Below are 17,741 nucleotides of genomic sequence, written 5' to 3' on the forward strand. Positions count from 1 at the left end.
TTAGGGTTTAGTGTTTTGTTGACAACATTTTTTATTTTTTGAATTCGTTTTTTATATATTATTTTTATTTGTTTTTAAATTTTATTTTGAAAAAATAATATAATTTGCAAGTTATTTGGTTTCCTTAATTAAAAGATACTAGATTTAAAATGACAATTTTCTATTGGTTGGTGAACCTAAAGGTTCATCCTAGGGGGTGAACCTAAAGGTTCATCCTAGGGGGTGAACCCAAGAATAACTCAAAGAAAAATGAATGTCCTTCTCAGTTTTCTCCGACCATATATAAAATATGAAAAGGTTAACTAATGCTATTTATTTGTCACATGGGGTATTAAATATTGGGCTTATTCGCCATGTAACCAAATTTAGAAGTAAAATTAGGTAGATAAAATTGATTTTGACATAATGAAAAATCTAACATTTACACCCAAAATTAGTCGGTTATACTCTTTCTACTTACAGTTATTCAGTAAACAAGACGTATCACAAATAATATATGGTGAGGAATGACTTAAAACTATGCCATATGAAAGAAAAAAGACATCCACGTTACACGTTTATTGACCACATACATATGTACATAGTGTTCCATTCCATATCGCCAAAATAGTATAGGAGGATGCAACAACATCCACAATCGTTAAATACTAAACACTATCCCAACCCCAACTCATAAATAAGAAATTCTAAACCCTAATTACTAAACCCTAATTTATAAACTCTAAACCCTAGTTACTAAACTATAAACCCAAATATAAATCATAAACCCAAGTATAAACCATAAACCCAAATAGAATGGAACAAAATACATAGCGTAGTACATATTGGTGAAATTATGAAACATATATGATTGCATGAAATAAGTTAATGTTGATCCCAATCATACCCTCACCTACTAAATACTAAGTCCTAAAACCTAATCACTAAATCCTAAACCCAAATATAAACCAACTTTAATCACTAAACCCTATCCAAATATAAATCCTAACCCAGATATAAATCTTAAACCCAAATAGAATGGAAAAAAATAAATGACATAGTATTTACTGGTGAAGTTATGAGATGTCTATGATTGCATGGAAGAAGTTAATGCTAACCCCAACCATATCCCTTCGCCTTCTAGAATACTAAACCCTAAACTATAATCACTAAACCCTAACCTAAATATAAAACCTAAACCTAAATATCAAAATATAAAAAGTACATAATATTATGTAATATTAAACTATATTATATTATTATGTAATATTAAACTATACAATATAGATCATAGTGCGAATTTTACAGGTTCAAAAATATGTAACGAGAACTTTAAAAAGTTAAAACTGTATTTTTAAACAAAATAGAACACTTTTTAGTAACCATCAAATGGAACGGAACATAATAAAATAGTATAGTAACATAATATATACAGTTCATCTTCTCCAATCAACTTTGTTGCAGACACCACTCGTCTTTGAAACTCTATTATCCACTACACCCCTTCACCATCAACATAGACAATACAATTTCATCAACGATCCCACAAATCTGAGAAGGAAAAGATGCTCGGATTGCTCTTTCTCGCCATTTCAATTGTAACACCATCGTCTCACAATAGATTTCAGAAGCGGAGATGATGTCCCCTTTGTAACGCACTTCGAAAGGGAGAATAAACTATGTGAGGGTATGTGATTCTGTAATGGACACAGAGAATTTTTGGAACCTAACATTATTAAAAAAAAATTGACTTGCAGGTTTTACCGGTTGCAATCAAGGGTAATATGGCAATATTATATAAAAAGCACAAGAAACAATGAAAAAGTAGGGCAATTGGTTAGTCAGTGAATTATCATTTTTTTTTACGTTATACAGCCAAATTTCCCTTAAATATTTTTTGGCCGACGAAAAAGAGAAAAAAAGTTGTCTTTCTCAGTTTTCTCCCACAGCAAATAAATATCTAGCCTAAGGCCAATTTTTTTTTTGTTTTTTAATATATACATTTATCAACCCGAAAACAGTATTCAATTTCGATTACAAGCTCGTTTTCACCAAAATGGTTCAAGTCAAAAATATTCTGACTAGTTTCGTTTAACCACCAAGCAGGCGCGTTCTGGTAGCCGGTTTCTAAATTCCTAAACTATCCAACACCGTTCTCAACCTTCGATGTGAACCACAAGAGGGTAGCGTTCATCTCGTTTCCTCGGTTACCAGAACTCACATAACACCTCCAGACTAGTTGGTGTTAGAGAAAAAAATGTTTTGAGTTCTGCCTCAAGTTATAGAACTTGATTGGTGAAAACATTGATGTACGAATTCTTTAAAAGTTGCAAGAAATGTGTAAAATCCTTACCAATAATATATAGTAGAACCTTTATAAATTAATAATGTTAGAACTTTAAAATTTTATTAATTTATAGAGATATTAATTTACAAAAGTTTTCTTATTTAGATTTCTTATTTTAAGATATATTTATTCTAAAATAACGAAAATATTTTATTTTAATATATAGACATTAATTGTTATTTTTGAAATTTTACATTTATATTAACTTTTTTATATTATATGGTGTATATAATATATATTGCATAGAACTTAAATGTGGTTTTAGATATAATATTACTAAATCTCATCAAAATATATTATATGTTAAGAAAATATAAAAATAATTCAATTGTAAATATAAAACAAATAATATAATAATAGGTTCTTACTTATGTAAAATATTATATATATATATATATATATATATATATATATATAAATTATCAATTTATAATTTTAATGGAATTATATATTTATAAAATTTTCTAAAAATTTATTATTTTATTATTTTATCGATTTGTGTTAAATTTAAAAGCTGTTCAAATTGGAATGTACTAAATTTATTAATTTATAGTGATTTTACAGTCGGAATAATGTATTTCCTTTTTTCATAATAAGATTTTATTTAACTTTTTAATTTTATATTAATTTTTGAAACACACATAAATAAAAGAAAATATTTCTAAAATATATATTTTATATATAAATGAACTTCAATTATTTTTCTTATTTTTCTCGATAATATTATTTGACAAGTCAATTTCCTACGTGTCGTATTCATGTTAACTCTCACAATGGTTGATTACATATATATCCTTAATGAACTAAAAATATTATATATGATTGATATTAATTAGGGCAATTCTCTCAAATTTCCATTTTTAAGTTTTTATCACAAAATAGCCCTCAAAAAATAAAATGACTAAAATAGTCCCTTTTTGTTTGGAAAATTTTAATTTTAATTTTTTATTTTTAAAAATTTGAACCCAACCTCAAAGCTACACCCCTTAACTGTAAACCCTAAGTCTTAGACTAGTTAATTAATCCTAGGGCTATTAATACATATTTTCCCTTTAATAAAAGGGAGATTTACCAAATATGACTCAAAACTTGATTTTGATTGCAAAATTACACTCAAACTTAAATCAAATGCAAAAATAACCCAAAAGCCTTGTGAAATTACAGCCACCCCTTTTGACCAAACAAAAAAACAGAACTCATTTTTACGAATATATCTCCGCTAAGTCTTATGAGTCTTCTGAGATTCTGTCAAGTCTTCTGGACGTCGTCCACGGAAGTCGTCTGGTATAGTTGATCTTAAAAATAATTTATAAATTTTGTAAAAACTATTTTGATAAGCGAAAAATTAAAATCATGTAATTATAAACAATTTTAAGTGATATAAATTAAAATATAATAAAATTGAATTGTTTTCAACATAGATGAGTGAAAGTAGTGAATCATGATATTCTTTAGTGTATGGTTTAGCAACATATGTTGTAGTATTGTATGTATTCTTAGGGTTAGATTTTGGAAAGCTTACATGTTTTTTTGAAAATTTAAATTTTTATCTGCATGTGATTATTTATGTGTATAATAAACACTTTTTAAGTTTAATTTGATTTTATGAAGTGTTTAGTTAGTTAATTTAATTTAGGGGTTATGTTTAGGGTCTAGACGACTAACAAGTAAGTCGTCTAGGAAGTCTTCTAACTCCCGCTAAAAATATTTTAGTTTTCCGCTAAAAATATTTTAGTTTCCCGCTAAAAATATTGAAGTCTTCTGGGCGACTTACAAGTAAGTCGTCTAGTAAGTCTTCTGATCGAAAATATTTAACCTTATTGGAATTTTTGTCTCCATATATAAAAAAAATTTATACATTCTCTCTACTCCTCTCAAATGACTGCAACAAAAATGGTATGTTCCTCATTCAAAAACTTTCCAACCTCTCTCTAATCTCTTTGAACCTATAAACACCGAACTTTATATCAATTTATTGTTTTTGTCTCATGTCTTTCTCACTAGTTTGTCTTGTTTTGCAGGTTTTTCATCACAGGGTTTTCATCTTCCACTCATTTAAAGGTAGATTTAATAATTTTAGATATGTATTTTTGTGTGTTCTATAAATGTAGATCTATCTAATATTCCACTCATTTTCTCTGTTTTTAAACCATTTGAACGTTTTTGGAGATGCAGCTTTTTCAGATCTGGATTTGGATATGCAGGTTTTTAAAATTTAGAAGACTTCTGGGCTAGAAGACTTCTAGACGACTTCCAGGAAGTCTTCTGACGGAATCTTCTCTGATTCTCCCTTTCATAATAGATCTGAGCGTTTTGGTAAGTTCTTATGTTGATTTTTCTTCATTTGGTAACCTCCTGTTGCATAAAATTCATATTTTTTTTTCCCAAACTAAAACTCTTCAAACCCACTCTAATCTCTTTGACTTGAAAACACTAAACTTTATATGAATTTTTCATTTTTGTCTCATGTCTTTCTCACTAACCTATCTTGTTGTTGCAGGTTTTAAATAGATGGTTCTCATCTTCTACTTGGATATGTACTTTGTGTGTTCTATAAAAGTATGTCTATCTAATTTTCCACTCATTTTCTCTGTTTTTAAGCCACTTGAACGTTTTTTGATATGATATGCACGTTTTACAGATCTGAATTTGATATACATGTTTTTCAGATCTGGATCAGACTTTGGAAGACTTATGAAAAGTCTTCTCGGAAGTCTTCCAGGAAATTTTCTGACGGGGTCTTCTTCCATATCAAGTGGAGTCTAAGCTTGTCTTCGTAGAGGAATGATCTATAATTGTTTTGTTTCTGGTCTGTTTTGTGATTTGAATGTGTACTCTTTTAGTTGTGACTTTTTTGTAAATTTGAAGAGATATTATTGAAAAAGTTTGGTAAATATGTTCATTTTCCACGACATTATCTTGCTAAAATTACTTGACATAATTGAAGTTATTGATACAACTTCAATAGCAAAACACAATAACACAAAAAATTAATCAAATTTATTACAACTAAGGGAGAAGAATTCTCAAGAAAACTTAGGCAAATTCACAAAAGATAAAACATTACATAAGTTCAATTATTTTTGATAATTTTCTTCCCTTAATAATTTATTCATGTTTTTTGATGAAATGTTTAATTTATTGATCATTGCAAAAGAATAGTATATGTACAACTATAATGAGGTTTTAGAGACTATGAAAATAAACTAGCCAAAAGCCTAAACTGCACTAGCATGAGCTTCAAACCAACGTATCATCAGTCCCTGTAGCTTGGAATTGAGTACATAGTTAGAGGAGGAGATACGATTCCTCACGGACTTGTCAATTAACTTTGCAAGCTGATCCACTGACTAGTTACTAGAATTGTGCTTCCTCTTATTTCGCTCGCGCCAGATAAAATATATGGTGACTTGCAGGGCCAGCCTCAAAAGAATGAAAGTCAGGCGATCATACGAACCCGTAAGAAGCCTAGACAGCGTCGTCTCCCAATCCGGGTCAGGTTCCAAACCAAAAAGGTTTCCTGCCAACTTCAACCAGACCATAAAAGTGTATGGGCAAGCAAAGAAAAGGTGATCCCTAGTCTCATCAGGTTCACCACAGAAAATGCAGCGCTGCGGTTGGCCCCAACAACTCGTATGATGTCATGTAGACAACCTATCCCGAATGGCAAGCCAAGTAATGAATGCATAGCGAGGAACCCTTTGTGAGAACCATATCAGTTTACTCCATGCTACTCTATCTTTGGGCTGTCTTATTTGATTCCAAGTTGCAGATGACACAAACTTTGAACCAAAGTCATCAGCCCCGCGCTTCCATAACACCTCATCTCTTCCATCAGTTAATGTAAGATTGAAAGCTTCAATTTCGACAATCATTGAGCGAATCAGGGGGTCTTGACATCTCTGAAATCTCCACTCACCATCACGTAGTACCTCACGGATCCTCACATCTCTTCTAAGACCCAACCCTTGCGTGCCAATTTCGCCAACAAACTCAATAAGCCTGCCCAGCGGGTGCCATAGGTCCGTCCAGAACCTAGCTGTATTTCCATCCTTAACCTCAAAGCGTAAAATCTCTTGCGCCCTAGATCGAACACACAATAGCTTACGCCACAACCACGACCCTAGGCCTGATTCTCTTGCATCCTAGAGCGTCTCATCCCGAAGTAAGTACTGCTTGACCCACTGAACCCAAAGCAAAGAGGAGTTGGCAAATAGACGCCAAATAAGCTTCAATTGAAAAACCAAACTTACATCTGCCACCCGACGAATGCCCAAACCACCTTCATCATACGGACAACATACCTCCTCCCAAGAGACTTTGGCCCTCGTTGTGATGTTTGGTGACCCACTCTAGAGAAAGGCAGAACACATGCTCTCAATCTCGTCGATACAGCCTTGCGGAAGACAGAACGCAGCACACTAGAAGTTAGTGATGCTAGCAATAACAGACTTTATAAGCACCAGTTTCCCTGCATAAGACAAGGCTTTACTAGACCAAGAGAGGAGCCGGTTCCTGATCTTCGCGATAAGCGGCTCATAATCACTTCTGGTCATGATTTTAGTTGTGAGGGGAAGCCCAAGATACTTGATAGGTAGAGCAGAGATGGAGAGACCCGAAGTCGCTGCAGCACCGTCTAGTACCTGCTTCCCTCTCCCGGCAGAGAAAACAGTAGACTTTGCTACATTTATCCTCGACATTGTAGCAAAGTCATCGAAGACTTGAAGAGTACCATGAAGAGACTCTGGTGTACCATCCGTAAAGACCACGATATCATCAGCCAAACTCAAGTGGGAAAGATTCACCTCCTTGCACTGAGGATGAAAACCAATTCTCCCTTCGACCATCGCTTTATTAAGGAGTTTTGAAAGCACATTACTAACAATGACATAGAGGTATGGGGACAGTGAGCAGCCCTACCTTATGCCTCTGCTGCTAGTGAAGAAACCTTCTAATTCCCCATTGACAGAGGCAGAGAAGGCTGCAGTACTAATACATGTCATTATCCAGGTGGCAAACAGATCAGGGTAGTTCATAGCTCGCAAGGTGTTCTCAATGAAGGACCAGCTTACTGTATCAAAATCTTTTGAGATATCCAACTTCATGGCTGACCTTGAAGAGACTGAAGTCTTGTGGTAATCCTTAACAATCTCAGTAGCTAACAAAACATTTTCCAGCAGCAGCCTACCATCCACGAAAGCACATTGATTCATCTCGATTGCTTCCGGAAGTGTGGCTTTAAGCCTCCTCGCTAGTATCTTGGAGATAACCTTGTATATGAAATTGCAGCAAGCAATTGGGCAAAAATCAAACATCTTCTCAGCATCCGTAGTCTTTGGAATCAGGGACAACAAGGTGGCGTTAATGCTATGTGGCATGAACCCGAAGTGAAAGAAGGACTGTACTGCTGTAACGAAATCCTTCCTGATCACTGACCATGCCGCTCGATAAAACTCCATTGGATAACCATCTGGCCCTGGCGCTTTGTTGGCAGGCATAGAGAAGAGAGTTTCTGTGATTTCAGCCTCCTCCACCGGTTTCATAAGAAGTGCTTTGGCTTCATTTGAGCACCGGTAATCAACCAGTTCCGTAAGCTCCTCTAGCGGAATCTCAGAATAAACCTGAGGTGTGCTGTTCAAGAAGCTTTCAAAATGAGCAGCAGCGTCAAGTTTTATGTCAGCAGGTGATGTGAGAATACTACCATCTTCTGTCACAATGCGCCTTATGGTATTTCACGCATTCCTACTCTGCGTAACCTTGTGAAAGAATCGAGAATTCCTATCTCCTAAGCCCAACCACTGAACCCTGGACTTCTGATAATAGAACTGCTCTTCAATTCCAGAGATGTGGTGCCAGTGTTCCCATGCATCAGAAGCTGCTTCAAAGGTGGAGGTTTGAGGGTTCTGCATTGCCTCAGTTTGCTTAGCACACAGCTCGTTATAAGCCTGTTTAACCCTCCCTGGCAGATCACCAAACATGTCACGATTCAAACCTCGCATTTCTGACTTTAGCGCTTTCAACTTATCCTGGAATCTACGTAACGCAGAGCGAGAATGGAAGAGAGGGGCCGTTTCATTGCAGACTCGGCTCACTGCTTCAAGAAACCGAGGATGAGAGGCTGTATGGTTAAAGAATTTAAAAGGTTTCGAGTTTCCCTGAGGTGCCTCGCGAAGCTGAATGTGCATTCTCAGATGATCCGACACGCCGCCAGACTCGAAAGAGACAAACGAATTCGGAAAGCCACCAATCCAGAAACTATTGATCATAACTCGATCCAACTTCTTGCTAATAGGATTCTCATCCTGACTATTAGTCCAAGTAAAAGAGGGTCCTACCTGAGCCAAGTCTGTCATGTCGCAGTTGCGAACTACATTCTGAAACTCTCTGATTGCACTTCTATCTGCTGCAGATTCCATAAGGCTAGAGTGCTCCAACGAAGAGGGAGCAACGTTGAAATCACCTTGAATGATCCAAGCATTTACATCACCCACCACTGTCTCCGCTATAGTCTCCATCTCCCTCCATAACTCTCTTCTTTCTATCATGCAATTAGAAGCAAAAAAAAAGGAGCACAAGAACGTATCACCTGTAGCTTTGTATCTCACCCACACCGTAATCATCTGTGCGGACGTAGAACCTGGGACAATCTCCACCGCATCAGACCAACAAACGCATATCCTTCCTAACCGATGACTTGAGTAGTTATGTAAGCAACTCCAGCCCGGAAAGGTAGCATTAAAAACTTTAGTAAAATTTTCCTCCTGAACTCTAGTTATGTATTCCCTTTTTTCATAATAAGATTTGATTTAACTTTTTTAATTTAATATTAATTTTTGAAACACACATAAATAAAAAAGGAAATATTTCTAAAATATATATTTTAATATATAACTGAACTTCAATTATTTTTTCTTAATTTTCCTAGAACAACAAAAATAAAAAAGAAAATATATAAAATTTTAATAAATATATACTTTTTATATCTATCTTTTTCTTATATGAAAAGAAAAATATATTTGTATATAATGTGTTTTCATAAAAAAGTTCACAAAGATAATCTTGATATTAAAAAAAATATTATGTCCTTTAAACCATAATTTTAAACATACAAAATATACTTTTTTCAAAGTAATAGAAATATTTTCTTTATATCTATCTATTTTCTTAGATGATTATATAAAAATAATTAAGTAACATTAACTTTTATATGTTTAATATACTATAAATAGTTTATAGTTAATAATATTGAGTATTATTGAAATGTTTAACTTTTTTCATAATCTTTAGTTTACTATTTATATCTTACAATTACAGCAAAAAACATTTATAAATTATATTTTACTTATATACTATGATTTCTCAAAAACATTCAAATTTTTTTAGTGTTTATTTAAGAGATATTAAAATGGAAACTAAAAATAATTTTTTACAAAATTATATTTTGATTAAATAATTTCAAAATCCTTTTAAATAGCATAACACTATACACTATTAATGAAGTATAAATTTTTATATTTTATCATTATTAAAAATTCTTTTTTATTATTTAGTTTTCTTTGTAATTTTATGTATTTTAATTTTTGTGGAATTTAATATATACATAATCAAAATACCCAAGTAAATCTAAATTCTCATTTTTAATATTATTTAAAATAATTTTGAAGCATGAACTGTTCACACATACTGTTTTGAAGTTGGGCGGTAAAACCGCGCTTAGCGAGTTGCCAAAAAATTGGGAAGTTTGCGTAAAATACGCCGGGCCTAGTTTTAGATAAAATTTAATATATTTATAATAGTTTTAGCTAATTTTAAATATGATGATATAAATTCTTCTTGTAGATAATTTTAAACTGTCTCTTTTTGATTTGTCTTACATTTAGATTATGGTTTGTTTGATACTAAAAAATCCCCAAATGCAATATGTATATGTTTGTATTGGGCTTGAACAATGATTTTGGACTTATTAGTTAATTGTAATTATTTGATAATAAATAATTACACAAAATCTGTCAATATTGAATAAAAATAATCAACCACATTTCAAATTTATACGAACAAAAAAAAACTTTACATGGTCAACACATGAATTACACGGATTAACGCTTTGTTTCACTAACTTGGTCATATTCACCACAGCCAACCACCGAACAATGCCTAAACGACCTTCTAGGCGGCTAGGCGACTGTGTTTTCGAACGGGGATATTTATAGCCCATTTTGGCGGTAAGGTTAGCTAATGCTATGTAATTGTCACATGGGGATATTTATAGCCACATTATGGTTTGTTTTTGCCATTATCCATGTATTCATTCATAACTATGGTGGTAGGTCAGCTGATGTTATTTATTTCTCACATGGCGATATTCAGCATTTTTTTCCATTGTTGACAAAAAAGTAAAAAATAATGTCTTAATTAAGTTTTCTCCCACACAAATAAAATATCTGGCCGGATATGTTCAATTGTTGTTCGTTTTGATTGTAAAAAGCTGAATAATTGGTGTAGATTTGCTGTGTTCAAGAAAGTGTTCAACAATTGTTCTAGGCGGCCGCCTATATAGCATTATCGCCTTATAAAACTACGGTGATGACCTTTTAAACCGATTAAATAATCAAAATATTATAATAATAAATGATATATAATTTATTATTTAAAAATTATAATAATTAGTATATTATAATATAAAAGCTTATGAAAATAAAATAAAATAATTCTCATTTGTTAATAATGTTATTTAATATAAACCATTACATATTTTTAGTATCGTTATAATTTATAAACATTTAACCTTCGTAAGTAATAGTCTAGATGAGTAGATGTCTACTTAATTATTCTAAGAGCTAGATATTGAGTAATCGCCTGCCTAACACCTAACGCTTTCTAAAACATATAAGTATCCATCTTTATTATTTAATCTCTTATGTAGATAACAACATAGAAGATGCAGAGACTTTATATAGTTTCATTTAGGATAAAAGATAGCATAAAAATGGCTAGTGTTTGAGTTTTAAATGAGTTTTAAATTTTGATTAAGGAAAAATTGACGTAGAATTTCTTTAAAAGCAGTAACAAATGCGTATGTTCTATGTGTTATGAAGTTTATAGTATGATATTTTGAAGTGATAACATAAGTTTCGAAATATTTTCGGTTTTGTTTATTTTCGGCCGAATTTTTGTCTGATGTTTTTCTAATCAAGTTTTGGAAAGAGTTCGAATTAAATGACTCCATTTCTAGTAAATAATTTACAACGATTTCAAACACGTGCTGAGATGTTTACGTCCTTCTAAAAAAATCAAAACTTTGAAATATCAGTGTCTCTCTCATGTGGGGTTTGATTATAGCAAGTTGCAAAAATTAATTAGATGGTGCAGTGGTGAGAAGACACTGGGAACCCACACTGACTTGACAACATACATTATACCTACCGCTGTTTCCAAAACCGGTTTCTGTAAGAAATTAAATTGTGAACTCCACTTTTTCTTTTAAAAAACGGTCACCAAAGTAGAGAATTAAGGATCGATATTGGGTCAGTTTTTGCACTGTTTGCGGATTCCACTGACACGTAACGATCTGCAATTGGTTCATTTTTTTTTCTTTTTTAGGATTTTTTTTTTAGGACCCCGAAAAAGAGTTTCACGGATAATGAAGGTCTTAGCTCCTTCCCATATGGAAATGGTGAAACCCGGAAAAAAAAACATCTAAATTAAGGATTTTATTAATCAAAATTAGAGAAGAAGATTGTCTGAGATATTCTCAGTGGGATTCAATAAAAACGGTCTTCTTGGTTTTGACTATTTGATAAACCCTATTTTAATGAAATAGACCGATGTATTGTCATATGTCCGGTTTGACAAAAAAATCAAGTATTGTTTTAACCATTCTTGTTGGGTTTAGGTTGGTTTTCAGGTCAGACTATGGGCAAGTAAAACTTATAGAACACAATTTGTAGCAAACTAAAACTATCAAACGGGTTTGAAAGATTTTGTAGAATTAACCCAAACTGGCTAATATGTGTAGTTTATCGATGATTTTAAGAATCTGGGAAGTTTAATGATAAGAGTGATATAAACTTTGAAGGGATTAAGTGTGAGATTTAAGGTTTAGCAAAGTCATCCCTAGCAAAAATGGAATCCAAATCAATTAGATGCAAAATCTCAATCGACCGTAATAAAACAAATAGATAACAAGATCTGAATCAGGGTTATGATTGTGAAAGTAAAAATGACCATAGAAGATTTACTACGAATATACTTTTTTGAAATTTGACGATTTGACAATAAAAAATAACAAGATCCTATTTTTAGTCAAATCAAGAGTAATTTGGTCGCATATTGTAAAATAATAATGATTAGGGCTTATTAGCAGTTTAAAAAAATTGCATATTAAAGCTAGTATTTATGAAATTTTCATTTTTATATAAACAACATTAAACAAGAGATTTACAACTAGTTTTATCTTTCTTTATTAATATTCTTTTTGCAGGAGTTCATCTTTAACTGTTAAATCTTTTATACTTGCATTTTACCAGGTCTCACAAGGAGAAGCGTTTTGCATATTGCCCATGCGACAAATGGACTTTGGTATAGTGGGGGTTTACTTGATTGAGAAGTGCCTGTCGAATATTGGATTACTTGCTGCTAGGAAGAGTGTGAATGTCGTAGCTGCCTCTCTGCCTCTCTCGAGTGAGTGCCGGTCCGGACTCGGTTAACGCGTAAAGCAGACCAAAATATGCTGTCCCTTAATCATAACTAATTTTTGTACTATCGTTAAATTATGTAATAAAAAAGTTACCAAATAGAACACAACATATGATGAAATCACGTTAACATTAATTTCACTTTATGAAATTTTATTGAGTTCTCATAGTCTCAGAAAGTATTAAAATCCTATGGTAATTTTATGTTTGTTTGAATTTCAAAAGTATTTTTTTAGGAACACAGAAACTTACAAAAAGAAAAAGAAAAGAAGAAGAAATTAAGAAAAAGACCTGCATGAAAATGCAGCTGTTCTGATTGTTATTATAACTAGATCTTTTCTCTGCGCTACGCACGGATTATGTCTTTTGAATGCACGTTTTAAGTAATTTTCATACATTTGAGAATATTTCTTTTTATAAACTTATAAAAATATTATTCTGAAGTATGTGCAACTGCAAAGAGTTGAAAAATCATAGTATGTATTGAGTATCTTTCAAGAAGTTTAATTTTTGAAAAACAGTATTCTAAAAATTGGATTTAAACAAAGCGATTTTTCTAGAATAACTTTTTAAAAAATCTGTTTAGGCATTCAGAAAAATAGTTTTTAAAAAGGTGTCTAAATACTGCATTTCGATTATTTAAACACTAAAAGATGTTTATTAACGTTGTTTATGTACCTGATATCCAAAATTGTATGACATTCGCTTAGACCAAAATCTATGTTCTAAAGTATTTCTCACACTTAAAAAGGATATTTTCACATTATTTGAAATAATAAAATTCTTCGCAGTAGCTTAGTAGTATCACTATCACCAACTCAATGTTTAAAACTAATATGTAACCAGAGGCATATCACTTGGCGATGAATGATGTATAGACAGTTAACTAAAATCTTGGTTGTTTTTAAGAAATGTGCCTATGATTCAATTTTTGGTATATTACTTGTTTTGATGATCTAATAAAAAGGATAAAACCTACTTAATATATATGTACATATTGATAATTTATTGTATTTTATTATTCATTATGAACAATTTTACTTTCTATTTAGTAGATATTCTATTTTTCTCTAAAAACAGTTGAAGTTGTGTGTATAAAATATGAAACAATATTTAGCGATAAGTTTGGATTATAAACGCTCAGTCAGGAAATTTTTCTATCTCAAAATAAGATCTCAAACTTAATATAAATATACCTAAATTCATTAATCTTATATGCTGCTTTTTGGTTTATGATAAAAACTAAACGGGAAAATTTGGAGAAATACACTACAATAAGATTTTAATTTGAAAACTACACCATTGGGTAAGTTTTTCTTTGAAAAATACACTTATGTATATATAAATTTACTAAATTGTCCAATTGGAATATTTCTCAACTCCTAATTTATTTTATATTTAAAGTAACGGTTTTACAAGAAAATGATTGTTTAAAAAAGAAATATTTATGTTAAACTATTCATCTTTATCTACACAATATACTCTTTTAATATATCTTAAACTTTTTTTGAGAAAAAAAAGAAAGCAACCTTCTCTGTATCTTTCATTTCTGATTTTTTTTTATATAGTTTCACAGATTCTTCCTCTTTCCTCTCATTTCAATAAGAAATTTGCTAATTCATGAATCAGATTTCAGTTTCTAATTCTGCTTCTATTTTATTCTTAAAATACTTCTGTTTTTTTTTTCTTTTAGGAAAATTATGTTGCATATTGCTGGAGTTTTTGGAGAAGAAAAACAAATCATAATTTTTTATTTTATAATATCCTTGTTATTTTAAAATTTTAAAATATAAAATAAAATATTTATCTCAACTCACAAATTTATCTTAAACATAAATAATTATAATAATCATACTATTTCGAATTTATATTTTAATTATTGAAATATCTAATATGAATAAAAATGTCAATTTACATTGTATAAAGTGTATTTTTTTTAAAAAGTGTAATTTTCATATTTCAAACTATTAATAGAGTAATTTACAAATTATCCCAAACTAATTTGTAATCATTTCAGTTTATTAAATATATTTGAATTACATAAGTAATAACTAATATTTCGTTTGCATTTCTAGTAAATTTATATATATCTATATATATATATATATATATACATATTATTAAAATGAAATATTTAAATGATGTGACATACATGTATATAATGATAATATTTATCACTAAGTTTATTTCTGTTTTACAAATAAATATTAGTCTTGAATATTAATCTTTTAAAATTAGTATATCTAAATTTATAAAATTTTAAATATCAGTTAGAATTGGATGAAAGACTGTTATTACTAAAAAAATCCTTTTACATCGCATCCTTAAGAAAAAGGCACATCTTTACAAAATCTTTCAAAAAAGTGAATTAAAGTTGGGACATGAATATAATAAGAGAGTGTGAGAAATAAATCATACATACAGATCAAAGGAGGTTTTGTGGTTTAATTTGTCATTCATACTACTATGTTAATTGTTTTGTTTGAGTTTGTATATAGTTTCTTGAAATATTGTGTAGTTATATTTTTATCAGGTTTAATTGAGTATTTCATAAAAAATAATTTGCTTGATGGTTGTTGTAAATATTAAATATAAATTTTTAATTTTTCTCTTTAGAACATATTGTGGGTTATTATAAAATATGCATACAGTTTTTGAATCAAAATATAAGTAGCACAATTAACACACTAAAGATGAAATTATTTGGTATTTTTTTAATGTTGCAATCCATTTTTCCTATTATTAGGTGTGACGTAGAATTATTTTTATATACTCTAATTTTTCTTAAATTTCCCTTTGGAGTTTCTAATAATGTTTTATAGATTATTGTGGTATTTTATTGAGGGTGATTAGTTTTCCTACAGTCTTTGAATAGTTTTAAAGTACATCATACATGGTTAATTTAATCTGGTTTATTTAATTTTTATATTCTGAAATGGATCTTTGTGACCCAAGTTTTACAAACATTATCAGCGTTTTAGGTTTCAACCCTTGAGTCGTATTTGTATATAGAATTCGAGCGCATGGTTGTGGGTTGTTTAAAGTGCATGGTTTTGCTATAGAGCGCAACCGTTAGGATTATCGTCGGTGATCATTCCAAAAAGCGTGTTCATGTTACGATGAGTACAACACCTAATTTGCACTCACGTAATTATATTCTATACCTGGATTACAACTCTGACTTCTTATCGGATAAGTCTGACCTTCAAAATATTTTAAGAACCTATATTACATCTTATTCACCATTGTTACAAGAGCACCTCTTCCCACGCCGCCACCTTACTTCTTACCGTGTCCAGCTTCTTTCTTCTTCTCTCTGCCATTTCCAACATCTTTCGTTTTCTATCTTCTCTGCCGTCAAAAACTTCTTCCTTCTTCTTGCCACCTTCTGTTTTCTTCTCTCAAACTTTACTTCAATCTTTCCCTCTTTAGCTCCTGTAGCCGGGACTTCTTTTTTTACGGCGAGAGGGGTGGCACTGTCATCTATTTGACCGGAAGAAAAGGTTGATCTATTGGCGAGAAAAGGCACAAGTTCTTTAACATCCATCGTTCCTTTGACAGTTACCATGTCTTTGGCTGAATCAATAGCCACCGTTTCAACCCCTGGCTCACATATGTAATAATAGTTTATTAGCATTAAAATTTACTTTTAGCTTTAACTTGGATAAGAAATAAACAAACAATCAACTCTCATTTACACAACATATACAATTCAGACACATATTCTGTCGATATGTTTTGATGGCACGTTCAAGAAAGAAAACCATGAAACAAAAATAACAGCATACAAAAAGCAAAATAGGTCAATCATATTAAACTTTTGTAGCTGAGAAAACTAAATAATTAAGTGTAAGCTTAGATATAGGATGATAAACGACAATTCGGACTTTCCAGTTTGAAAATGATACTCAACACGGACTTTTGTCGATCAGGAAGCATTCCCATTTTAATTTGTCAGTTTTGATGCATCACAATGCTCCTTCAGCCAATCTCTTGAATCCGAATTGCTTTGACAAACTGCTTTCACAGTAAATACTGTCAGGAATTTGAGCAGCCTTCATGATTAGAACCAACGTTTTCTTATCTTCCTCAGAAAGTTATGTCAACTGCATAGTCAAGTATCTCAAAATGCAAATATGAAATGTAATACTTGAGTTTTTGGTATAGTTTAAAACAAAGAAATCAAAGTAATGTGACAAAATTATAACCTTTGTTTCGAGGGTGAAAATTATAACATTAACTACGGCCTTGGTGTTCACTTGACATCTTCAACAAAAAATAAACACTCTTTTGTAAGATAAGAAGTTTATATAAAAAAACTTTGGCTTAGCAATGCACATGTCACAAATTTCTCAATTTTGTTGTTAATCAATATATCATGGATTATATAAGAGATGACCCGAAATTAAAAAGAAATAACTGACAAAAAACCAATAAAATATACTGTACATCTGCCTGATTATGTCAAATCGAGTAGTGTGGTTTTCTAGATTAGAGAAACCAAGTTAGCTTCAAGATGCAATGACCATAAAAGTTTTATGCCAAGCTCTTCCAATTTCAATGTATGATTTGGACCCAAAAAAAAGAGTCCTTTCACTGAAAAATTATGTACCTATAAACATACTAATTCCAGAGAAAATCACCTTTTCAAATAGGATGACTTGACATACTTCCCGTAGCCAATAGCAAGCTTAAGAATCTAGCTTGAACCTGAGCATCTG

General features: G+C 31.2%; 1 protein-coding gene across 1 annotated transcript in view; it reads right to left on the reverse strand.

The window, feature by feature from the left end:
- Positions 1-7,173, reverse strand: part of LOC106297314 (jacalin-related lectin 40-like) — an 8,895-nt gene extending 1,722 nt beyond the window's left edge. The window contains exons 1-3 of the mRNA XM_013733582.1: positions 6,779-7,173; positions 6,580-6,678; positions 6,259-6,409 (exon numbers count right to left, since the gene is read on the reverse strand). Of these exons, the coding sequence (XP_013589036.1) occupies positions 6,259-6,409; positions 6,580-6,678; positions 6,779-7,173 (645 nt within the window). The remainder of the gene's footprint in view (positions 1-6,258; positions 6,410-6,579; positions 6,679-6,778) is intronic.
- Between the last annotated feature and the right edge of the window lie 10,568 nt (positions 7,174-17,741).

This window comes from Brassica oleracea, chromosome C6, assembly GCF_000695525.1.
Source record: "Brassica oleracea var. oleracea cultivar TO1000 chromosome C6, BOL, whole genome shotgun sequence".
Lineage (NCBI taxonomy): Eukaryota > Viridiplantae > Streptophyta > Magnoliopsida > Brassicales > Brassicaceae > Brassica > Brassica oleracea.